At 44.3% G+C, this 26,264-nt stretch overlaps 1 protein-coding gene across 2 annotated transcripts in view; it reads left to right on the plus strand.

Moving 5' to 3' along the window:
- plxna2 (plexin A2) overlaps window positions 1-26,264 on the plus strand; it is a 153,874-nt gene that overhangs the window by 52,951 nt on the left and 74,659 nt on the right. For both annotated transcript variants that reach the window (XM_026368099.1, XM_026368101.1), the window contains exon 4: window positions 10,506-10,640. In XM_026368099.1, coding sequence (XP_026223884.1) covers window positions 10,506-10,640 — 135 coding nt within the window. The remainder of the gene's footprint in view (window positions 1-10,505; window positions 10,641-26,264) is intronic.

The following is a 26,264-nucleotide window of genomic DNA, read 5'->3' on the forward strand; positions in this document are numbered from 1 at the left end:
TTGCTCACAGTAAATGTTATAAATGTGCATAGAAATGTTGAGTACACAAGACCATAAGTCATTCTTCACAGTGTTTGCTAATTAGCAGACTAATGAATCAAGGCCTTGCTTCTTGCTCACACATAGACAAAAATGCCTGGAAGTCATTAGCGTCTTTTATGCGTGGACAGCATTACACATGCTTGCTTGGACACACTTAGCAGGGAGGACATATGAATGTCTTCTAGACATTTTAGACTGTTTTATTTTATGGCTTTATGGCCATTTTATGATATATGTACTGCAAAGCTGTTCCTCAGTTCACATAATGATTTGCTTTTCATGTTTCATGTTGCCCTTAAAGGCAGTTAATGCTAAGTACATTCATCTTATTGGTTGGATAATTAGGCCACACAGACGTGCGTCTGCACAATGTAAGCACAATATCATTAATATGAGCAGCATAGCTTTAGATATAGTGTAATAGGTGATAAAATAAAACTAATAAAGGCTAACTCATATGATTATTGCCTTTCAAAGAATGTAAACAGTGGTGTTACATTAGTTGAGGTGTTATGGGCTCAGGGTTCAATGTCTTTTCCAGGGTCATTTCAGCCTGTGGCCAGTAGAACCAGGAGTTGAACCCCCAATTCTAGGGTTCATGGATGACTGCATTTGTTGCATTTTTTGTGTATTTAAAGTCGCTCAAAATCGAAATCGAAAAATTTCTTCAAATCAAATACCAGAATATTTACGTAATCCCAAATGGAAAGTATGACTTTGTTGCAACATCAGACCTAAAATAATAACTCTGTGGCTTGATACCGCAGTCACAATGCGAGTGTCCTCACCAAAAGGCTATGTATCTACAGAGATAAATCATCTTTAACTAAGTCATGATGCCATAAATACTGTTTTCCATCTGAGAAAGTGTTTGTGCTGGAGTGCCGTTGTTTCCCGGCAAACTGACATTACCGCATGTTCCTACTGGGGAACGCCAAACCAGACTAGAGATGATCTGCACGTTCTCTTAACCAGTTCATCCTGAGCCATAGCCGGTCTAAACAATGGTTATGACATAACAGGGTTTTTATTTTTTTATGTCGTCACACATACCTCTACACACTCACATGAACGCACAGTTTCAGTTGATCCCCTGCTGATCTCATGCCCAAGGGGAGAGAGAGGTTACCATGGCAACCCTTGTCCAGCACAGGGGTTTTGGCCTGCTTTTCTCGTGAGCTCGTTGAATGGGGTCACACAATCCAATCACCCTTCCCCAACTCATCAGTTAGCATCACTATCTCTCTGCAGAGGACTGATTGGATCATCCCAGTTTCTCATAGTTCCCCCCCCCCCCCCCCCCCCCCCCCTTTACTTTGCTTCTGTTGGCCAGCAGAGGTTAAGGGTCACAGTGTGAGTCTATATGACCAATGGCTCTTTGTGGAAACCTTCAGGAGGATATAGGGCTGGTGGGAACTTGGTAGGTCAAAGTAATATGAGGTGAAAGGTTGTGACACGCGTCTCTATGGAAATAGACTTGGTATGGGATGGATTTATGGTACTGTTTTGATGTCAGGAAACCACTGCAGGCATCTCTGTACCAGCTTCAACTTGCTTCCTATAGTTTAAGTTTTACACTGGGTGCCCTTCCTGATACAACCTTCCCCATTTTGGCTTCTCAGCACCCAGAGTGCACTGGCCTGTGAAACCTCAGTGGCTTTTTGGACGTCTGGGAATTTCATTGTCTATTGAAACTGCTGCCCTTGGATAGTACGTGCATATGAATGGTATTAAATGTTCACGTAATGTGGCTTTATTGAAATAGCGCTTCTTTTAACAAAAGAAAAAAAAAAAACTCTTCCAGGTGACATAACTCGTGGGAGTTTTAAATTTTTCTGTCATCTGGTTGCTCTGATTACAGAGGTTGTAGTCTTGGTTATTCAGGGGGATGTTTAATGCCTTGTCATAGACATGTACTTCCTAAAAAAGAACTATACTGTATGAAGCAAGATCAAATTGGTGAGGCTGCCTTTTAATAAATGTCCATTTTGGTCGCATTGTTTTTGCTTTAATAATGGCATCAGTTAATACACATTAATATTTATGTTTTTCTCTTTGTATCATGCATCATTCTATGTTATGTATGTGTAACTGTGTAGCTGTCTCTATCCTACATCAGCATCTCTCTCCTCTCTGTATGTCCTTTGTTTCGCCCCTGGCCACTTCACACTCATGTCTCATAAGATGCTTGATGCTCATCTGTAACAGATCCAGCATGTGTCAAAGAGAGCCCGCACGGCCTTGATGAAGATCTCACCAAGTGTCAAAGTCTTTTAGTGATGATATAAATCAATCATCCTCACTCATAGCTGGCAAATACGTCTCGTTTACAGTATATCAGCCACAGCATGGCGCACATAGGGAGGTTACTGAAGCTCACACACGTTACAGGTGTAAAAGGTGGGCTTGATTGAAGTGCTTTTATACTCTCATTTGCTGTGCGGATCCCGCTGGCTATAATTTCCTGGTATCTCACTTCTACCTGCCAATCTTGTCCCACATTTAAATCTCACAAATCCGGTGGGAGAAATTGAAATAATTTCAGCTAATTTGCCCCTCACCTGAACCTTTTCTGAGCTACTTTTTGATTCACATATCTTTGTGATCTACTTTGAAGTGTGCCGAGGGAGAAAACAGGAGCGGAGATATTTTGCTCTGCTTTGACATTCATTTAATAACTTTTGTCTATGTGTCAGTGCATTTGTCTAGTATGTAACCGTTATGGGATTGCATTGTCCCCTGCTTATTTACTAACATAACATGTATAGCTCTTCGGTTTTCTTTAACACATGCATCATAGCAGTAAGAGTTCCACTTCTGAAATTTTCCCTGGAGAGAAGGCTCCATTATTAGAAGTCAGGCTTATATGAAGCAGTATTTTGTTCTCATAACATGGGAATAAATACAACAGAGGGAGCCTATGTGTAAGCATAAGCATGCATTTTATCTTTGTATTATAGTGTAATGTGAACATGCTGTTGGTGTACATCAACTAGGACTAAGTAGTTTTCAACACCAGAGCTGAAGTGTGAATGCTGCTGTGTCTCTGTTGATGGTAGCCATCATCTGTTATCTCCCTTTTGCACTTTGCCAATTTTCATTATTACTCTTCAACACATCTTTCTTCTCTTATAGGAAAAGTCATGCAAGGGTGTTTTTATATTCTTATACCTATTCTTTTTTCTATAGCAGGTGATGTATACAAGACATGAAATATGTCAATAAACATATCATAAATATCTCAGTACAATAGCAAGCCGTGACTCGTATTACACATTTCTCAGTAGAAACTGTTCTTATACTGGTGAAGCTTGATTTTAACGGCTAAGCACAAAATCCTTCCCTTCCTACCTCATCCTTCCATTTCTGTTCGCTCTCAACCTTCTTGGCCCACGTCCATCAACAGAGCGCTGGCCCCTGTTCAGTATTTTAATGTGGAGCTAAATATAGAGCTCACATTGTGCTGCTGTGTTTAATATGTGTGTTTGGGAGCTAAGAGTTGAGGCTTGATCTCATCCCACCGCAGACCCCTAATGCACACTGTGGTCTCTGGTTTCTATTTGGACTTGGGGGCAAACAGGGGAAAGTGCTGATATAATCATGTTTAAGGTTGTGAGTTATGTGACGAAGAGCGACGGCAATATTACAGAGCTAAAATGGAATCGAATGAGTCTCGGATAGAGCTATTATAGAGACGGCTGCTGTAAGATTGGTTGTTAAGACTTGCTGAGAATCAATTTAATAGGACGTTTGCTTTTCGATATTCACTGACAATCAATGATAGTAAAAGAATTGGTCGTTTGAACGGTTATCATGCGTGATTTGTCTGGTGTGGTCCCCTGTGTTGCTGTGCAAACAGATAAGGAAAGATGTTGTGTAGCAGAGGGTTAACTACTTTGTGGGTGGAGCAGAGAAGCTAATCAATAGGCTTTATGTTGCCTGGAAAAAAAATATGAAGTAATTGCCCCTCTTATTGACTAAGGGCTCAGGTCATTTTAGCAGACGTTCAGTAGAACCACCACATGAGTAGGTTAAGGAGAGAAACTGTGAGGAGTAGTCTTTCTTTTATTCACCCCTCTCCTGCCAATCCGGCCAGGTTTTCTGTCCCTCATTTTTTTTCTTCTCCTGTCTTTCCTCATGTCCCCCTCCTCCATTTCCACAGAGAGGTCTCTCCAGGCCTCAGTCTGTCCAATGGGAAGTGACACATAGCGCATATAGGCAAGCGAGCAAACATACGCCTTAGAGGAGCTTATATTGTACAACAGGAACAGGAACAAAAGAGACAACAGGCTGGGCTGGTGGGAGCCATCACACCCACATATACACAGCACATTTCTACATGCCGCTCGCTACTGACACCAGAATTCTTCAGCCTGACACTGGTGATGGATTAGATGCGTTATTGAGGCGGATAGAGGCTCCATGTTTTCTCCCAGTGAGCGGAGAAAGAGATGGAGAGAGAAACACACACACGTACATAGGCGGCTGAATAGCCCGAGCACCCATTTCACCTGAAGTAAAGGAATACAATAGCAGCCTGCTACAGACATGCAAATAGATAGCGATAGTGAGCCTAGCCGGGACCCAATGTTCTGCCAACTGTCAAATACAAGGGTGTGTGTGTGTGTGTGTGTGTGTGTGTGTGCAAACACTCATGTAAGTTCCTCCATGAGCCATGCTCTCATGCGTACGGACATACATTCATTTGCATGTGCCTCTGGTCACTTATTAAACAGTAGAAATAAGGATCAATTTGTGTGTCTCACTTGTATCTGACTTCTCATGTGTTGGTGGTGAACTATACCCCCCAGGAGCAACTCATACTACCAGTCCACTCACCATGGTGTAACCCCAAGGGCACTGATGTCATCCGAGGCTGGACAGTAATTGCCCATCTCCAGGCGGTTGGCCCTCACACCCCAGTGCCAGTTTGCCTGTCATGCTGTCATGTTGCATGATGTAGTCACAGTCACATACATGTACACACAAACTATGTCACACACCGAATGCTCAGGGAGTTACAATTTCAATGGTTTGGATTAGAATCCAGCTGGAGTTTGCATACAGTACTTGTTACATTACAATTTCATGTATATGTGCTTCCTCACTGATTTCTCTGCCTTTGCTCTTAACTGTAGCATTTTGCCATAAATCTCAAGCAAAGTTTGAAACACTGTGAATGTTCAGTTTTGAAGGGGTTAAAAGTAATGATAAGTTGCAAGTTGAGTAAATGGCAGAAAATGACTTTGCCCTCAAACTTGTGCTCTCACCCGGCAGTCACAAAAGCCTTTCAAATCACAGTTCCCTCCTGACAAGCTTCACTGGTCTTAAAACGCTGCCATCATTCTGTCACCTGTCATCTGGGCCAAGGTAGCGACCAATCTCAGCATCAAATTCAAGGCCATTAACTGACACTGAGATTGGATCCATCATATGAATTGGATTTGATTGGATAAAGTTTATCGTGGTTATCGTCAGATCACCCTGACCTGTGTATTTTTCAGTCGACATGACCCCACTTCACTCAGAGCTCCCCCTTTTCCTCAGCGGAGCCCACTTAGTGATGTCTCTAAGAAAGGTCTGTGTCTTGAAACACAGCGAGAAACTGCGTGGTGGTGGTGGTGGTGGTGGTGTCCTTTGCAAAATCTAATCCAGTGTGTGGGATCAGGAGGATAAAGGCAATGCCTATCACTCCCAACTCACAAGACTGTTGAACCGGATTATCTCAGATGTAGGAGATAGCTGCTAGATAGGGAGTTTAACTTTAACTCTCCACTCTCTCTGTGATGGAGTACAGCTGAGCTTCAGTCACAACAGCACAATCTCCTTAAAATCAGCTCAAATATTATACTAATCTGGTATAAGGAGTAGCTGAAAGACCTACAATTTGGCCTAATCCTATCTTGAGATGAGGTGCGGAGTGTGCCGTGCATCGTGGTTTGGTAAAGGCTCCCATGTGTGAGTTACAGCCTGCTCTGCCAGCTAAAATGTAGTGGTAAAATAATGTACACCCTCTGGACCTGTATTGCTGTTGGCAGCCACCTGTACACGAGCGGGTCCTGTTTCAGAACTGCTAACCTCTCTCAAGGCGAAGGTTAGAAAATAGCCTGTCTCCAAATGTGAAACGAAAGCAGCTCTCAGGTAATAGTTAGCAGCTGTGGCCGTTAGAGGAGGAACATTCTTTAAAAATTGAGTGGCGAACGTTGAGCAAACACTCAGAGACAGGCTGTAAAACAGAGACCAAATCATTAAATCAGCAACCCATCCCTCACCGTGTTTGTCTTGTAAAACATCTGTTTATGTTACAGTGTTTTACTTGTAGAACTACATCTAAATACTGACATTGTATTTTTCTGCAGCTTCTCAGATAAGTTCGGATTACACCCTTTGGAAAGCAGCCCTTTTGACATTTTCCTTGTGTTCTTCAGAGGAAACTGAAGTTTCCCCCTCTCTCTCTCTGAGCAACACAGTCCTCAATGCACAGCAAACACACATTGGATGCACTTTTACCCTGGGTTTATTCAGCGCGTTTCACTCAGCAAATTGTTACACATAGACTCACACAGTTGGAGATCCAGGCTCTGGCGCAGCGTTCAAAACCAGTGAGACCAAGGGAGAGAGAGAGAAAGAGAAAAGAGGGAGAAGGGCAATTTGAATTGGAGTTTGGTCAATCTTCAAACGTTTTTTCCAGGGTGCTTACATGGTTTGATCAAAAGCACCCTGCTGGCACAGGCCCTCGTAGCCACAAGGGGAGGCCTCTGATGCCGCTGCCATTGCTTCCCTGCTGGCCAAACCCCCTACCTCCCACCAGCTTGCGCCAGACTTGGTGTTGTGACGCAAAATTGCTGCATAAAAAACAAAATTCCCTCTTTTATCGATTTGTTTTTGCAGGATGTGACAGCATGGGAACTTAAAGTAGTAAAATATTAGTAATCTATACATAGTTTACAAGAAGACTAAAGACTAAGAGAAAATGCAGCAAATGTTTGATTGATTGCATTTGGCCAATCTTCAGATATGTTTTCAGGACTTCACTTGCACCGTACCAAGCAGTTCAGAAGTTGAAAGGAAAGTAGAATTCCATCCGTTTTGGTTTTAGTGTTTCATTGTGCAGCCAAAAGTACAACAAAGGTTTTCCAGAGGATGAAAATCTAAATAGAAAGAGAGAGAGAGAGAGAGAGAGGTCAACTAGAAGTACATTTAGATTGTGTAACAAGAACAGTCATGTAAGTTTAATGTCACATACATAAATAGTTCATGTGCAGTGTCATCAGCTCATCCATTTGTGTCACTGTTTCATTTCCAAAAGGCGGAAAAGCATAATAATAATTGACTGTAGCTCTGAAATAAACATCAAAGTGAAGGAACCTGATTGTGAATACAGAACAGAGTCATTGTGTTTTTTTTTTTTTTTTTCTCTAAGCTTGAAACCACATTATGCAAGTTAAGCTGGAGCTAGCATGTGACTCAGTGAATCCACTCTACATTTCTCTCACAACTGTCAACTTTCTGCTCAGACAGTCACAGTGAGAAGCAGCCGTTAAGGTCACATCATCTGCACAAACAATCCTCTCTGAGAGACGCCTCCTCTGCTTTAAATACGTCCTTGTGTTGTATATCGTATATTAAAAATGTAGCGCAGAGTTATTTAAAAGTAGTGAAAGTGGTTCGGATTTTGAAAACTAAATATGACATCCCTGCACGGAGGAGTCCTCCCACTCAGTGATGCCTGGGGACATTTATTTCTGTCCTTCTTTCTCTGGGCGTCTTTCACAATGGTTCTGTGTACAGCGTGCCTGCTTGTATATGGAGGACATGGCATCCCTTGTGACTACATGTGAGAAGTGTGAATCTAAACCTCAGTTTTTGAACATCATTTTTTCTTTTGCAAGACAACTCGTTTTTTTTTCCACAAGTAGTAACTGCACAGGCCACGGTACCCCTGGGGTACAAGAAGAATGTTTTTCAACACTCTCATCCATCTTGACCTCCGCCCCCCCCCCTTTCCTCACATTACTCGGTTGCAGCTCCCCAACCTTGGTGATAGAGAGAGGCTGGCTAATGGCTCTGCTGTTGAAATGAGGGACCGCGTTAGACCGGGCCAAACCGGGGACAGCTCAGTGGATGTGTCCTCCTTAAAATAGAGGGGTGGTAATATTGTCAGAAGGGCTTGAGGGGTTTGCAGTTCTCTCACTCAGCCTGATAAATAATGTGGGGTCAAATGGGGAGGAGCGAGGCGAAGTATACGTATCTGATAGCAGGCAAAAGGTTCAACTGAAGAAATGGACGTTTTCAGCCTGAGAGTTGGTTACTCAGGTGGCAGATACTGTAGGTTGTCTGAATGCTGGCGTGGGAGTGAGTGTGGTAAAGAAATTAATCCAATGAGCACTGGTTTCTCCATTTACTTGAACAGCGTTTTCATTCTCCTCTCTCTCTTTTTTGTCCTCCCACCCAGAGGTGAGCTGCCCTCTGCAAAGTACTTACACATTTAAGGAACCCACCTCACGCACCTACTGCACATACGTTTTGGTCACTACTTTAAACTGGCGTGGAGGTGTTTGGGTTTGCATTTGTGTGATTTACAGCTTCTATAGAAGAATAGCTTCTTGACGGAAAGCGAGTGGCTGTGTTGTGGTGGGATGGTGCGCGCGCTTTTGGGAATGTTGATTCATTTGTTCTCTGTAAGCCTCAGCTGTTGAGGAAAAAGTATATACAGAAGCAGAGGCTGAGAAACAGAGGCAGTATTGGTGAGTGGAGAAAGGGAAGGTCATTCATCATTTATCTCTTTGTACACATCTCTGCACTCCTGATTAAATGTGTTTGCTTAAAGGGACAGATAACTGTTTAGTAATTGCTAGGCCTGGTTTGTAATACCAGTGCCTGGAGAGTAGAGGTTTTGTTCTGCACACACTGTGTGACAAAATTGTCTGTGTGTGTGTGTGTGTGTGTGTGTGTGTATGAAAGTGCGTGTTTCTGGGTAAATGTGAATTTAGAGGCCCCTGGACAGTGGTGAGAGGCTGTGTGATAGTGATCTGATTCAGATGAACTGCAGGCGTGCAGGGAGAAGGTCGGGTTATCTTGTGATCCCCAGTGGCAGCCTGCTAGGACACATTTCACAGCATGACAAGCTTCTCGTCTACACACACACACACACACGCACACACACATACACATACAACACCCACACTGACACAGAGGTGAACAGAACAGCGCTGGTCTGGCCAGGCGCCCACATGCTTTATGGATGAGCATGTTTGCTGAGGTCTCCTTCCACACTGCTGTGTGTTAGTAACCAGATGAAGACTGGCACAGACCTCACATCCTGCCTTGCTCCTCCTACATATGGTTTTCACATATGTCCTCTTTTTCGATGTTTGGATTAGTTTGCCAAGGTCAGACGTAGGTCAGCCGTGGAAGACTCAGCCACTTTGAGCTCTGCTCCTTAACTGTGCCGCCTGCTGTCATGTACTCGGCTAACCCTCAAGCTTTGAAGCCAAAGCTCAAGGGGCTTTGTGTGAACTAACATTGCATTTCTTTTACTTTGCCATCCGGCAGTTTGACACACATTCATACACATTCCACTTATATCCACAAAGCGTGTGTGTATGTGCATACGTTTTCCCACTCCCACCCTCCCGCTACACCACCTTTTGACAGATATATGACCTTGACTTTGCCCTCTGTGATGCTTCTTAGAGGGTCTGTCTGCTCTTTGGTGCTGTCACAGTCTGAATAGATAGATAAATGTTTGGGTGGAGGGGGCAGGCGGGGATGGACAGATGATAGAGCCATCAGCTTGCCTGGATGGAGGAGGTTCTAGTGACACGTGACATCACTGAGGCATCTCACACGCCCAGCGTCAGCACAGCCATGCCACACCTCAAGATTTAGTGCCCTGGTTATATATTTAGCCAACAGGAGCTGCTGAATACAGAAGAAATTGGGCTGACTTTGGCCCATCTGGGTCATTGAGGGTTGCCTACCTCATATAAGTCATTACAAATGTTTTTCTAGTGAGGTGGTCTTGGCCTCAAGTTCAGAGTTTTCATTTGTCAGGAGAAAGAGGAATGGAAAACACAGCTATGGCTTCACAAAGGTATAATAATATCTGGAAATCACTTTTAACAGTTTTACTAACCCCATCCTACATGGAACGACAGAGCTGGCATTTAGCTCATACTGTGAAATAATAAGAGCGCCCCACATTCCTGGCAATTAAAAATAAAGTGTTTCAAAGTCGATTAATCATCAGTTTTTTCAGACTTTCACTTTTCAGGCAGTCCCCAGTAGAATATCTCCACCTTTCCCCATTCTCCAAGTAGCTAAATGATAGATTGTTTTGCAAATATTGTTTGACCCACGTCTGTCATGCCTGTCAATCATCCTTCATCTGTTTCCCTATCCCCACTGTCACACGGATATAAATAGCAATCATTGACCTCTTTGTGTTCTGTCTTCCTCAGATTCGCGTCGACGGGCCTCCTCACGGTGGTGTCCAGTACGAGACAATAACGGTTATCAAGGACGGCAGCCCCATCCTCAGAGATATGGCCTTCTCCCTCGACCGGAACTACCTCTACGTCATGTCTGAGAGACAGGTAGGTGTTGGAATGCACACCTGTGGTCGCTGATTAGACGAGTCGCCTTCACGCTGGGGAATGGATGGCTTAAGAGTGTCTGTGTGTGTGTGTGCATATGTTTGAATGTCAGGAAAAGTGTGTGTGTGTGTGTGTGTCTGTCACAGCAGGACCAAAGATGGCCCACCTCTCAACATCACCAGCACCACCACCCTCTGTTAGCTATAAATAACCTGGGTGGCACAGCGGGGGACGTTGTGACAGCTTTTGATAATGAAGCAGAACAATGAGGGCAGGGAGAGAGAAAGAAGCAGAGAGAGGAAAAGACAACTCACAAATGAAAGAGAGACGGAGATGAAGGGGGACTTGCTGGCTGGCCGGTTGGCTGGCTAAGGCAGAGGACTAGAGGAAGAGTGATGAGGGAACAAGGGACAGCTGGAGGAATGTATGACTTAGACAGAGCCGAGAGAGACACTGAGAGGAAAAGAGAGAAAGAGTGCAAGGTCATCCTTTCACACTTCTAATGAAGTGACACAGCATCGCTGGGTAGGTGGGAGGCGGCCGATAACCATCAATGCAGCTGACATACTAAGTAGGCAGGAGAGGCGAGTGCAGACAAGGGTGGAAGGTGACGCAAGGACAGAGCGCGGGTGAGGAGATGAGAGGAGAAGAAAACACAGCAGAATAGAAAGGAGACGAAAAGAGGAGGAGCAGCTGCAGAGGAGCACGGCAGCACAACCCTAGAGAGAGAGAGGCGACGTGCGAGGCTGTCAGAGCGAGGTGATAGATTGCCGTCCTCTCTCCTTATCTCTTCTGCTTTTAACACACTCAACAACTGGCTGGCCAGAGCTTACAGGTTAGGAACCGTGGTGGGCGGACGTGGTGCAAAGGAGTTATTTAGATAATACAGTCCATTGCCGAGGAGAGAGAAACAGATTTACTATAACTCTACAGTTGCTTGTTTTTGCTGTCAGCATCTCTGACTACCACATCACTGAGCTGTGTACGGTTTGTTTTATGAAAAGCTGAACGTTTGCTCAGTTTTTTTGCCGACACTCGCCTGCTTTGAGAGCAAGAATAAAACAGTGTCTAATGCAATCACATCACCAGTAATAGCTCAGTACTTCAACTTATTATTGCTGATTTCTTAAAAAGGCAAAGTGCAGCCGTATAAACAAAAGATCTCAAACAGCATTCTCCAAAATGGTCGAGCATCAAGTTAATATTTAATTGTATTTCTATATTTATCACCAGGGTGAGATTCAGATCTACTTATTTCTTGCACGAGCCCAATAAATGCACATGTATACATCAGTAGGATGATGACATTGTTGCAGTGCATGACATGAATTCCTCAAATAAAGGAGAGTTTGCACTGAGTCTAAACTCTGTTTCCCAAATTTACTAAATCCTTTATTTCCACTTATTCCACGGATGAAACAAGCTTTTGATGTGGAGCTTATAACTGGTAGTCATCTGAATGAGAAGTGATGCAGGCGAATATTATTAGTATCCAGCGTGCCGACTCCTCTGTCTTGCTCTCCGGGGGTTGGGGAGGATCGAAGCAGACAAATGCGCGCACACACACATACACACACACACATTCAAACACTCTCAACTACTTTGGGCATGTTGCCCTGCATGTTCAAGGATGCCACTTGATATTCATACCTGACAGTATAACTGGATCGGGATTCAGCACGGCCACACACTAATGCAGCCTTTTTTCACGAATTAGTCAAATTCATGAAAGAGAGTGTGTTTTTCTGTGTGATTCTGGAGTTAACCGATATCAAATTGATTTATGGGAACAAATCTCAAAAGGCTGTAATCCCCAAAATGAGATTAAGCCTCTGATGTTTTCGGTCTCTGGAACTGCACATAATGATTCATGTTTTAACCTCTTTTCTACTCATAATACCTGGGATCAGGTACCCCATTTATATACATTTATCAGTATTTTACTAGCCCTTGTTTAAAAGACAGCAGCCACCTTCAGAGCATCTCTTTCACACTAGCATTCAGTGGACGATATCTATTTGACCTTTATGTCACTGTTAAGCTAAATGTCACCTCGGGCTACACTTGAAGTCAGACAACCAGGGCATCATGAGATCTATCTTGTCTGCGTCGGGCTTGTTCCCATGTGTCTGGTTGATGCCGTCTGAGGCCAATCGCATGGTGATAGTAGACGGCAAGAACAAAGGCGGGATGATATCAAACAGAAACCAGGGCAGATTTGGCTCCAGTTGCATTTCCTACTCTGAATAACAAAGAGGCCCTCTGTGTTTGGCACAGTGGGAAAGTGAGAATACAGAGAGCGCAAGAGAGAGGCAGACACTGAATGAGAGATACGGCAGATAGAGGGAGGCAGGAATCGGGAGAGAGGAATATTTGCTCAGCAAGGCCATGCTGCAGAATCTGGGCTTGCACTCCCGCCAGTCCTCACACCTGTCTGTGTGTGTGTGTGTGTGTGTGTGTGTGTGTGTGTCTGTGTTGTGGCGAGGCTGAGAGTCGTGGGATGTGTGAGGCCTTTGTAAACACAAACATGCAGACAGGCACCCACGGGGACACACACACACACACACACACACACACACACACACACACACACACACACACACACACACACAGACAGAGCACATGCTCCCTCAGTTTTCATTTGCATAGGTACTGACATAAGGCGCTGGCTCTCGCGATCACATGTACACTGAAAAAGAGCTGTAATTACAAACACACGTGCACGCGCCCGCCTCCCATTCAGTATTTAAATAGAGGGCTGGTGGAGGCCTTTTATCTAGCCTCTTCCTCTCAGGCGCATATCTACAGTATATATCGATCACACCTACTGCATATAGATGGTCTTCAGTCTGACACATTCACTCCCTACTTCAAGTTATCTTTCAGTATGTGAAAGAACTTTCTGCTCACTCGCACTTTCATTCGTTCCTTTCTCACACCCCCACACCACACGCCATCATTAACTCAACCCCAAAACATATTTAATAGCTTTCTGTTTCACATTCGATCCGTGGTGCTGCCATGTTAAACCGTGCATTTGTTTTGTAGATGTAATGACAATAGCATTCACCATATTAATGATGCGGTGAGATTGGCCCAATGCGAGGCAGCGCAGTGGAACTGATGAAAAGACGTGGCTCAGTGACTTCCTCTGCTCCGGGAGCAGCGCGAGTGCTTGTGCGCCTTCCTGTAGGGTGCTGTATCATTACTGACAGTCGTGGAGTATACAACAGCAGGTTTTCATCTCAAGATTTATCTTCAGACATCTGTTTATATCCACTGCGGTGCCTCCAGTGGAAACAAAAAACGTCAAAAAGAGAGACTTGTTGCATCAACTGTGTACTTTACAGGACTCGCACTTTGAGTTTTGTGAGTTCCTGTGATGGTGCAGAGCCACTGTACGACTTTCTGCTGGATCACATGTTTGAGTCATGTTGCGTGAGGGTGTGTGTGTGTGTGTGTGTGTGTGTGACCGCTTCTATATTTAGAACAATAATCCAGCAATTTTTGGTACTTGGCTGGGTAGCTGTGCTGGCGGCAAACACAGTGATGGAGAGAAAAAGGTCATTGCTGTTGCGGGAGATTCAGCTGAGCTGCCTTCTAGACACGTCCTCGACTTTTTCCTTCCCCTCTTTTTTTTTCTGTCTTTGCCTCTGTCTGCATCATCTGAAGTGCCTCGTGAAATGTCTTACATTCCTGAAACACCTCGCTGCATTTAATATTGCATCAAAAGCTGTGGAATTCAAACTGAATACATCTTCCCCTGCTCTAACAAAGCACACATGGGCGTGTGCTACATAGCATCTGCCTAAGTGTTACACTGTAAAGCACAGGGAGCCTTAACCTTTATCTATAAGCTATAGTTTTCATACAGCCACAGCACCGTGCCTACAGCAAAGCCATAACAAGCGGGGGCTCTAATCAAACAGGTAGAACGAAGTACTCATGCGTGAATGGCAGCTGTAGCAGAGTGAAACCACTGCTTCTGTTGCCAGCTCATGCAAATTCAGTGTGCTGGATCTAAATGTTTGGCCTGGCCTTTCTTTCTCGCTGTGTCTCATTCATTACACACTTTTTCTGTCCTCTGCACATGCTTTCTTCATGTTTTTTTGTTATGTGCCTAACGCTGCATATGGGCCTCGCCTGCCTCCTGTGGCCAGTCCTGCAGTTGTGTACATTTGTGCACATTGTACCACTTTTTTTTTTTATATATATAAAGCATATAAGCACACCTGACACTGTGGCCCACATGAGGCCTTGAGCAGCATTGGCTCTCTTTGTTGTCAGTTTATCAACACAATGCAGCGTACTGGGATAAATGGCAACAGCTACCGCCGTAGCAAGCGAGCTCTTCTGGGGCCTGGATTATCAACATTTCATTCCCCTTGTGGTGTATTGTGCTGTTATGGCCGCTGGCACCCAGCAGTAGGGCCAGCACTCATCACACACGGCTGAGAATCAGTGACTGCATTATGTCGGTGTGCTTTGGTCAGCGGCCAGTATGCAGAGCCCGGGCTATAATGTATTATTCATGGGGAACAATCAAGATTTAACATCTGAAAAGGTTTTGAAGTGATACCTGTGGCGTGGCATTAATTCTGCCTGAAAAGGTTTTTGAAAACACTTTAATAAAGAAAAAAAAAAAATCAGAAAAACCTCAACACAAAAAATAGAAGTGGTTACTTTTGTATCATGTCGTAATTAAATCCCAAGAAAAGAGGCAGGTGTTGACTTGGTAATGGAGCTCAATGGTATTTGTCTCTTTTGAACAATAGTACATAATAGACCTTAACAGACTATGTGTTCACAGTGAAATAGTGTCTTTCTAATTGCCAGCTCTTTATAAGGATAAGTGTGAAATACTTTCTAGCATGACCAACTGAGGGATACTGAGCTGGCTTGTAAAACAGACCCGTCTTTCACGCACAGACACCCAGTCCTCCCCCTATAGAAGCGTTCAGCCATGTGCTGCTGTCACTCTCCAGTACTCTCTTGGCTCTTTAGCAAACATTAAATCCTTTCAGCCTCCAATCCTCATCCGCCGCCCTTCCTCCCTTTAGCCAGCTCCATGTATGGAACGGCAACATTACAACTCACAGATTATCAGAAAAGAAAAGAAGACCTCTTTTTTTTTTTTAAGTCCTGCAATTTCTTCCAGGTGCTCAGCTGTGAAATTTGAAATCCATGCATGGATTCTTTCTTCTTTTTTTAAACCCTTTTCTTTTTTTTTTGTATGAAGCCTCTTCTCAAACCTGTTCTGCCTCCGAGCACCCCCACCCTCCGTCTCCAAGAGTTTTCTGGTCCTTCTCCCTCCTTCCCCTTATCCCTCCGAACCTTTGTTTGCCTGGTGTGGTTAGATTGGGAGGAAATGGGTTCAGTGGTTATCAAGACAGGAGGAAATAGGATTCATTCACACCTCATCCAGGCTTAGATTAGCTGACATGCCACTGGCTCATCATTATGCAGGACTTTGGTGTGTATGACACGCTGATTTCCTGTGTTAATGGGCATGATGGCTTATAGCCAGGCCTTCCACTGTGCACCCTAGGTCTTACAGCTCATGCAGACTAGCAGCAGAGTTGGTGCAGAGCTTTTTATTTCCTGGGTTTGCTGCTTACATCTTCCACAACAAGCAGATTTAACTCGCTAATCTCGAGGACACTCATACAAAGCTGAAAGCGCGTGTACATGCTCCTGTGTGAGTTTTTATTCCTTCTAAAAGTCCATCTCTTCCTGAACTTACCAGAAGATGCTTGCTTCATTATCTGAGGGAAGAGGAACAATCATCTGGTGAGGAGGGGAGACGTCTGGCAAATGTTCAGGCCAAAAGAATGGACTCGTCACGGAAAACGAAGCCAAAATGGCACAGGGACAAAAGTGTCCCGGGCGAGACCGTTCTTCCTTTTCACTGTTTGTTAGTTTGCTGTCAGGCATGAGTAGGATAGGCGTTTCCAGTGACTGCCACCACCTCAGTGTTGCTTTGCCAGACTACCCTGGCCCCAGGCCCCAGCGTAGTCTGGTTAGCTTGCAGCTGCCACAGAGTGAACAAGTCCAGGGGGTTTGACCATTGACCCTTACCTCTGGATTTGTCACCAATCTGTCCACCAGTGACAGTCGAACAAAGAGTCCCAATAACTCGACTTCCTACCACTACAACACGGCGGACAATGAAGAGACAGCTTTCAGGATGAAAGAGTGAGCAGTATATTGTGCCGGATTCAGTCAGCAGCTCTGTAAAGTCCTACAGTCTTCTCCCTCATTTCCTTTTCATTTTCCCACAATCCTATTTTTTCACTCAACAGCGGTTCAAAAACCCGGAATACTGAATATTCTTCTCTCTTACTTTTGAATGTGAAATGCCTTTGTGCATCCCACAGGGTGTAAGAGATATCTTTCTCTCATAAGTTACTGAATGTTCCCTAATTCCCCCGTTGGATCCATGGTTGGATTTTTCCGCCACATGAATGTGAGTTAAGAAAGTTATATTGTACCTAACTTCCCTTCAACTGGGGTGAAATTAGGTTTGATTTATATGGTGGAATTAACAATAAAGGGGCTGCTAAATATGCCAAACAGTTCATAAAGTCGACACCAGTGTGTATGTGAGAGAAATGACCTGAACAGAGGTTGTCTGTCTTGCATGAGAAAACTGTGACGCCGTGTGCCAACATACGGACCACACATCTGCTTCCCATTCTATCCTCATCTGGGCTGATCGTAACAGGGGAACGGCGGCCATCGTTCACTTGTGTCTATCTGTTTTTCGACAGACCGCGGCAACAGACAAACATCTCTGGGAGAGCCTGCTATCAGTCACACGGCAGACACTGGCCGTGATAGATCGGCCATCATGTTTTATCTGGGTTGTAAGAATGACAGTGGGGTCAGTTTGGCAGCCGTAGGGGTGAGGGCCAGCAAATCAATCGCACGGCCACTTCCTTACTCAGGTACTTTCTAGTAGCGGGGGGTGGGGGGACTGGAGATGCAGCTTGGAAACTGGGACCTAGATTCTTTGCTGCTTGTCTGACAGCTTCACTTGGTATTGACACATGGACAAATTAGGATAAATCCCCCTGTCAATATGCTCATCCAGCGTTTATTGATGATGCCATTTAGCTTTTCATTCTGACCAAACCACTTTCTTCCCTGTCCCACTTGTCAACCTCCTTAATCTGGAGACTTATGTGCGTGCACATGTCTCTACACATGTGTTTCTTCGTTCTTGTGTAGTTGAGCCTGGTGTGAGTGTATGTCTTCATTACCCATATAACCCAGTTTGTGTGTCTGTGTGTGCCAGTGTTTCTCATGTATTGATTCAGCTATGTTTGACTTTTATGTTTATTCTGTTTTAATTTTGACTTAGATAATGATTAAGTGATTAATTAACCACTCATGTGATGTTGTATCATGTGACATTGCAGGTTTTGAATGAAAAGGCCTGTGCTTTGAGCTGCTTATCAAAGAAAACGCACTAACCAAATGAATCCACATCATAGTTCAAATGCATGTCAGTGTTGTATGTGCCCTGTTTCCTGCCTATGTTAGCCGTGTTCGAAGGTTTATATGCATGAATGTTGACATACATGCTTCGTGTGTGTTTGGCCTAATGCGTGTTCACTTTGTCTGTTTGTGTGTCAGCATCTTGAGGTCAGGGGTTGTGGGAAGTTCAAGGGTTGACTGAGTCTGTTCATCACACTGAAGGGGTCACCCAAAAGGTCATTTAAAGACGCCCCTTCATTGAGTTATGTTTTTATAGCATCCATCTGCTTGACCACTGCTGGCCAGTTCTTTTTTTTTCTCATGATGACCGATATGAGTGTCTTTCCTCCATTTTGGCCGTGTTGTAACAATGTTGTACATGTCTGAATGTCAAGCTCTGTTTGCTCTCTCTGCACTAGGCCACCTAACAAAAGTACCTCATTTGCATGAGTCCCTGAGCAGGCATTGTTAATTGACTTAAGCCAGGATTAGTGTTAATCAGGTTTTGTGTCCTGGAACCATTGGCCAATCCGCACCTCATTATTTGATAGCAGCACACGTCCTGTCAGCCTCTATCAAGCTGTTAATTAATAGGAGCCTGTGCACCCAGGTCCCGGCCTGAACCCTCTCTTGCCTCCCATTTCTCTATCCATCTATCTTCCCTTCGCCCTCTCCCACCCACCTTCACACCCAAGTCCTCCACTACATCAGCAAAGGTCAGGGCAAAGTAACACACTGTACAAGCCGTGAATTCAGTGACTAGGCCAGCAGACTGTGTTTGCAGACCACACAGCTGTCAGTACACAGGTGTTGTGTAGCTTGACATCTGCTTCAGGTGAAATGGTCTCCAAATAGTGTCAAACTCAGTATGAATGGGTTTGGAGAGCCACATGAGAGACCCTATGGCAGGTTTGTTTATGTCTGGCTTTATGATCATGTGTGTGTCTGCACATCCCTCAGTACCGGCTTAAACCTTAGGGCTGTTTCCAACTCTAGACCCCCCTCAGGAGTCTTTTACCCTGACATAATATGAGATAATGAGGAAAAGGATACCTGATCCTTAGACTCTCTGACACCTCTGTCTCTGTCTGTCTGCACTCCCCAAGAGTCTATCATTAGCCAGTTGGCTGTTGCTTCCATAAATGCAGCCCCAGAAAAAAATAAAAGTAAAGTTTTACTTGAATTTGCACTTTTGCTACACTGGAAAAATGTGCACAGGGTAAATACACATTTGAACATTAACATTAGTGTTTCACAAAGACAATATTGACTAATCCTCTGGGCTCTTAGTCATGTTTGTTCTTATTACTGATTCCTCAACTCTCTTGATATATAGACATATGTATAAATGTAGTACTTTAACATTAAATTGTGATGTGAAAAATAGCTCACATGAGCTCCCTCTTACATGCCACATTTTTTTTTTTTTTACATTTGAACTTCCGCTCCTGTAAAACTCTTTGCACGTTGCCGATCTAGAAACAGTAAAATGTTATTTATCTGATTAAACCCCTACTCCAGTTTCTATTCCATTCTATTCTGTCTTCAGAAGATCTTCTCTCCTTCTTTTCTTTTACTTGACTGTATATACAGTGTACAGTATGTGTTTTTTTACGAGTAGGTGGGTATTTTGTTCACATTTGTGCACGTCTGCCTGCACACTTTGTCACTTTCTGAATATGAGCCAAAGGAACAGTCCAGGAGCCATCCTGCCAGAATAATTAGCTCTGTAATTAAGAGCTGTGAGTATGTCAACTGCCTTTATATACCCCCCTTTTCTCTCTTTCTGTCTCTTTCAGTCTCACTGTCTGTCTGCCTCTATAATGGCACAGCATTTGTCTGTTTCCTCGCTGCGCCTATGCAGAACGCTCATGACATTTATTGTGAAACTAATGGCAGTGCTTCACTCCTCCTAATTGTAGGCTTTAATTGCAATAATTATTTACAAGCCTAATTAGAGCCTAGAGAGTGTCAGGGAGAAACACGAGTGCCAGTCGAAGGAATCACGACAGGCTTTGTCAGGAGCCAGGCGAAGAGTAAAGTGAATAGAGTGGCAGTGTTTGGTCTATAATTGGGGAAGGCCATGTCTGCAAGTCTCCCTGCCTCCCTCAGTCTCGATTTTCCTCTCCCTCTCTCTCTCTTTTTTTGTTTTGCCTCCATTCTTAGCTGAGATGGCGCAATCACCAAGCAAAGCGTGTTATAGTAGGTTTTGCATCAGAGCACACACATCAGTGGAGAGCAGCAGGCTTTGTCCTCAGCACTACAGTAAAGGTATTTATTTAGAAATCTCAGCCTGACTCTCGTGATCTCTCCCATTTAAGAGGGTCTGACAGCTCACTTCACTACACCACCAGCTGCCTTCTAACGGTGCGAATGAGTGCGTGTCTGCGTGTTTGTGCGAGCACACGTCCATCTTACATGGAAGCGTCACTGAGTACATTTGTTGCTGCGTGTGTTCTAACTAGGGCCGCGGTTTATTTGCCGCAGTTTGGCAGACCCTCAGGAGGTCTTTTGTTTTCATGAGTGTGTGTGTATGTTTTACTGTGCGACGCGGTCATGCTGCCAGGCCTGCAATATGCTCTTTGTCTGTCCTTCAAGAGGCCACTCTTAGTAAACAGGCTAGAGCAGGAGAGATGCTGGATTTGATGGCCCTACTCATGGCAGCTCAACTCTTTCCTCTTCCCACTGGAAGAACACACACACTCGCTCTCCGTTTGCCAGGGTTGTGCAACACATTCCTTGATTTTCTCCTCATCTTTCCCCCTTTCTCTTCTCCTCTTCCCCTTTTCTTCTCTCCTGTCAGCACAGCGTCCGATGGGAGGACTCAATCCCACAATGCCGTTCTCCTCTCCCCTGCGGCTCACTTTGACAAAGCTGTCAGCCTGAGCCCCAGTGATGGATGTAGTATTGTACAGTGAGTGTGTGAGCGTGTGATTCTGCATGTGTGTATGTGTGTTTGTTACAGCAGATATATTTTACAGTGATAAAATCAAGTCAAATTCTATTTTGGACTGTAGTTAATCTGTAAATCATACAACAGATGTCATTTACTGATGTGTGTGCCCCAGATTCTCCATTAATGCTTGCGATTTTTTTAGTCACTGTTGAGAGAATTTGTGGAATTGGTTGTAGTTTCTTTGGTAAATGATAACATTCACACAAGACAAATTTACATGACAAAAATTAGAGGGAATGCTTGCCGTCGCTCTTAACGTCGGTAGACAAAGCTTTCATCAGATGCGCTAGAACACACACTCTTGGAAAAATCCTTCTGTGTCTGCTTGTCCATATGCAGACACAGATGCAGTTAAAGGAGGAAGACGAATGTGCAGGGGTGGATAACATATCTCCTAATGCAATATTTGAGGAAAAATATTAGAAAGAGCACAGGCTAGATAAGGCCAGTGATTTAAACAGTGTGTCTGCCGACAGCCTGTTGAAATATTACCCCTTTGCCGACTTGTAAATCGGATATTTGGAGCCAGAAGGATCACATGGTGGTAATAGATAGGGCCATGGAGTGACGGATGGGGCTGTGTGAGGGATTTGAGGAGGAAAACCACCACGACACATCTGTGGTGGACAAATTCTGTTACCTATACTCTAAATATGTGGGGGGGGGGGGTAAAACAGAACGTATATACCTCGGAGGCAAAGAACGTATTTATTTCCAAAAGCAACTGGGGAGCAGTTAATTTGGCCTCACAGAAGCAGCTGTCGGAGAGTCGTGGGTTGAGAGGGAGAACGAGACAGAGGGTGGAGAGAGAAAAGAGACGAAGAGAGTGAGACACAAAGCCAGTTTGGGCTCATTATGTTGATTTTTCCTCTACTGCCAAACAAAGACACCCCGGCACTTTTAGACACACCACTGGAGATCAGTCACAGCTTTCTTTCTCCTTCTCGCCCCACAGTGTTTCTGTATAGGCAAATCTAATAATTTTCTCCCCACTGCAGGAGCGCATTTGCCCACAGCCTTTATTTCTATATACAGTATTTCTTATATAATAAAATTGGATTAAATCGGAGACACCGTCATAGGGTCTGAGGAGGTCTTTCAGCCTCACTAATCCTTGTAGACTCTTATTAGCGTATCAGCACTGGCATCCAAAGAGGAGAGGAAGAAAGAGACAGTTTTCTGTGATACATATACAAACATGCACAACACATGTGCATAGTCATTCATGCGTTCATGCAAGTAAGCCCATCACACAAACACAAACACCCCCCCCTGCACATGTATGGACACATACACACTGGCATTAGATGATGTGTCCCTCACCACCTGAGCCTAGTTACCAATGCCCCTCCTTCTATGCCCCTCTCATGTACACAGACTAACATTCATCTAGACACAAACACACACACACACAAACACAGGCATAAGCAACAGCGGTGAAAGTAGTGGGGTGTTACTGAACCCCTCATTTGTATGTACATCATGTACACTGGCAGAGACGCTCAGACAAAGAGAACAAACATGCTCACACACATGCACAAACACACACATGCAGCCACATGCAAGCTGACAAAAAAAAAATCCTACACACTCAGACATGCACTATGGAGTCCCTGTATGGATCAGAATTCATTTCTGTCTGCCTTTCCCTCCAAATCAATAGCCCTGCCGGTCGACAGACAGCCGTAAGTGTGCCAGGGAGGCTCCCCAGCCTTCACACCCTCCCCAAACACACATACACACACACACATGCCTGTTGATGTGTGATGGCCTCTGCTGCTTCCTTATTAACTCCTCACATGCTGACTGAAGCATACACCTCATTACTGGCTGCATTGACAGTCTGGGATCCCACCGAGAGACACACAGACACGCCGGACTAAAACAGACAGGGCCATAGACACATAGACAGACAAAGAGGTACAGTGAAGCGACAGACAACGAGAATGTCACACAGACAAGCGGTCCAGACAGGTGGTGAAGACAGGTAGACTGACAGATAATAAAATCAGTCAGAAAAAGCTCAATTGAATACACGCAGGGGAGCGAATACTGCAAATAAATATGAGCGAGACGGGTGTGTAACTAGATATTGTGACGTTGACTGGCATAGACATGGAGTGCACATAGGGTGGGCATTAAGTGTAACAGTAAGAGTGTGTACCAGTAACAGGTTGTTAATGTAGTCTGTAAGTATCACTCATAGAAATAAAGTCTGTTATTAATTCCCTTTAGGAAGTCTGACCCCCTTTTACCCCTTGAACCTTTTTGACAGAAGTGAGTTCTGTGCTGTTCGGACACCTTATAGCTTTATCTTCACTGCCCAGTTTCCTATGACCGTCTGATAGTGTTTGAATGGAGGTTGCCAAGTATGAATACAATGCCCATCTTCAATAGACAAATGAACCCCCCCCATTCACAGCCCTGATTTCCAAGTGGTGGATGAAATTCTGTTTTGATGATCATGTTGTCTGAATCACTTCAAATTGTGTTGGATGAGTTGAATTTTACACTGGGCATTAAGAAAGTGTAATGATTTCAGCATTTGAACCAGAATGTGTCATCGTGGTATCAGTGTGTCACTTTTTATAACTGTCTCTGCACATGATTACACAAGCAGGGACACATACGTGTCCACAAACTCTCTTAGGGGCTTTCACAGCCCTCCTTTTTCCATCTCTTAAATGTCAGTGTGGGCCTTTAAACCAGTTGCCAGTGAGCAAGCAGGGTAGAGCGGGCCTGAGAGTTCAAAGTGGTCAGGCAGCATGAATGTAATTTCCTCCTTTTAGCCTCCTGACTGAATTACTGAGCAAAGAGGCCACCTTGACTGGGAGCCAAACACGGGAGCGCAAAAGAGTGGGTTCAGGATAGGAGGGGGGGAGGGGGGTGCAGAGAAAGATGGGGAGATAAGTGGAAAAGAAAGACGAGACAGGGCCAGGAGAAGGAGCCAGGGAGTGTCAGATCACATCTTTATCTTGTACAAGGGGTCGCACATGAGATCTGGAAAGGTCTAGAGGCCCTGGTGTTATCATTACCTTGACATTGTGCTGTTAAGTGAAGCTGTTAAGTAAAGCATGCAGTGAGTGAAAATGCTGTTTTGCTAAGGTTATTGGTTGGCGTAGTGTTCCATTAAAGTTGGTTATTAGGAGGGTGTGCAGCGCAGTAATGGACCAGGAAAGAGAAAGACAGGGAGAAGTAGCAGAAAATCATGTGTCTCGCCATGTTTTGCTTTTTATGAACATCGCGTTTATTGAGCAGCATTTTGAGCATTTTCAAAGCAGACGGCACCAAGAGCTTCAGCGGTCTGCAGTATACACAGCCAGAGCACACACACTCAGTCAAAACACACACAAACGCACCCACTTTTCGGTCTAACCTATTCCCCTCCTCTCCGTGCCCAAAAAGAGGACTGGAGCCATAAATAATTGATACACTCCTAGCAGTATTGACTAGTTGGATTTTTCATCCTTCTCACTGGTCGATTCCCTCACTCCATTATTTCTGTGCTCGCGCTCCCTTCGCTGCCTCACATCCCCCTGTGACTCCTCCCTCTGGTCCTTTAGACTGTAATACCTCAACACACACACACACACACACACACACACACACACATGCACGCATGCACACACACATAACAGAGATTAGGAGAGAGTTTCATCTCCCTCCTCCACCTTCCTTGTTGCCCACTGCCCCACTTTGTTTTTAATCCACACAGTTGGCCATCAGGCTAGAACACACATGCTGAATTTCAAGTCTACATTTGTTCAAATGTGGGGTTGTCCACAGTGTGTGTCCACATACATGTCCATGAGAACAGCACTGAGTGTGTGGGACACTCAGTGCTGAGAGGGGTCTAATGGTATATTTAAAAACCGTTTAGGAGATATTTTTTAGATTTTCACAATAAAAGCACTAACTGTTCTACTATATGAAATGAAGTAAACACTCAAGTGCTAGTGACAACTGATGTCCAACTAGTATTATGGTGTCCAAACATGCCATGTTGATGGACTGAGTAATGTGGATCTCTTTTCTAATCTCATTTTATACTCATCAAATGCAGCATTCTTTGTCACACAACAGTAATCACTGCTATAGTTAATGTGTGATATACCTTTGTTTGGCAGCAGCAGTACCATGGCGGCTGATATAAACAGAATGAAAACTGGAAACATAGCCTTCTTAATACATGATTGCCACCTATAGAAACTTCAGTTTATGACTACACAGATTCCGCCACGGACACCACAACAATGACTCTTCATCACACGAGATGTCAGGAAGAAAAAGCTGAACTGTATCATTACCACCTTAAATACATAATTATTGTTCCTGGGTCAGCGTTAACACATAATTGCCGCTTGGCTTTAGAGTTCAAACTGCGGTCACAAGGCATACGCCTGACCTGCTCCTCCCTTCTTTCCTGCTTGGCAGTTTGTCTCTACCAGTCTGTTACTTCTGATGAGCTGCCAGGAACAAGGCCTGGGCAGGACTGAGGATATACAGAAAGGGAGGGGGTGAAGGCTCGAACGCGGGGTGGAGGTGGGTTTGTTAGCGGGCTACTGATGCGCTTTGGCATGGGGATTTGAAAACAGCAGCTCTGCCTGCTCAAGCTGTGATGACGAGGTATTTGCTCTAGTATCAATTCAGAGAAAGGTAAAGAAGCTGTCTGGGTGTTTGTGTTCCTGGGCCCCCTTCTGACTTAATTCTTCTTTAAACCCAGTTTTGTGGTGCTGTACTTTGTCTCAATGTTTTCAGTTGACCCAAATCTAGGATGTCAGGCCAAATCCAATAAACAGAATGAATGTGTGTGTGTGTGTGTGTGTGTGTGTGTGTATGGGCATTTCGTCTTTAAGTGGGCTGAATAGACAGTGAGAAATAAGGAAAAGATGGGCAGAGAGAATTGGCTGTGACAATAAAGGTTAAAAGCTCCCATTTTCACAACAAATCATTGTTGGAGTGTGGGAGATGGCTGTTTGTAGATGAGGGGAGCTGTATCATTTCATTTTTGCCTCAGCCTTTTCTCCCTCCTAGGTTTAGCCTCTTAAAATCAATGAGTAATATCTACTCTGAGTGCTATCTGCTCTACTTTATTCTAAAACCCACCCAGTACAACAGGGACTGACCTTCAGGAAAAGAAAACCTACTAAAACACAATAGGACTGTCTCTCCCGTTGAATTCTTCTAGC

This window comes from Anabas testudineus, chromosome 7, assembly GCF_900324465.2.
Source record: "Anabas testudineus chromosome 7, fAnaTes1.2, whole genome shotgun sequence".
NCBI classification, from domain to species: domain Eukaryota; kingdom Metazoa; phylum Chordata; class Actinopteri; order Anabantiformes; family Anabantidae; genus Anabas; species Anabas testudineus.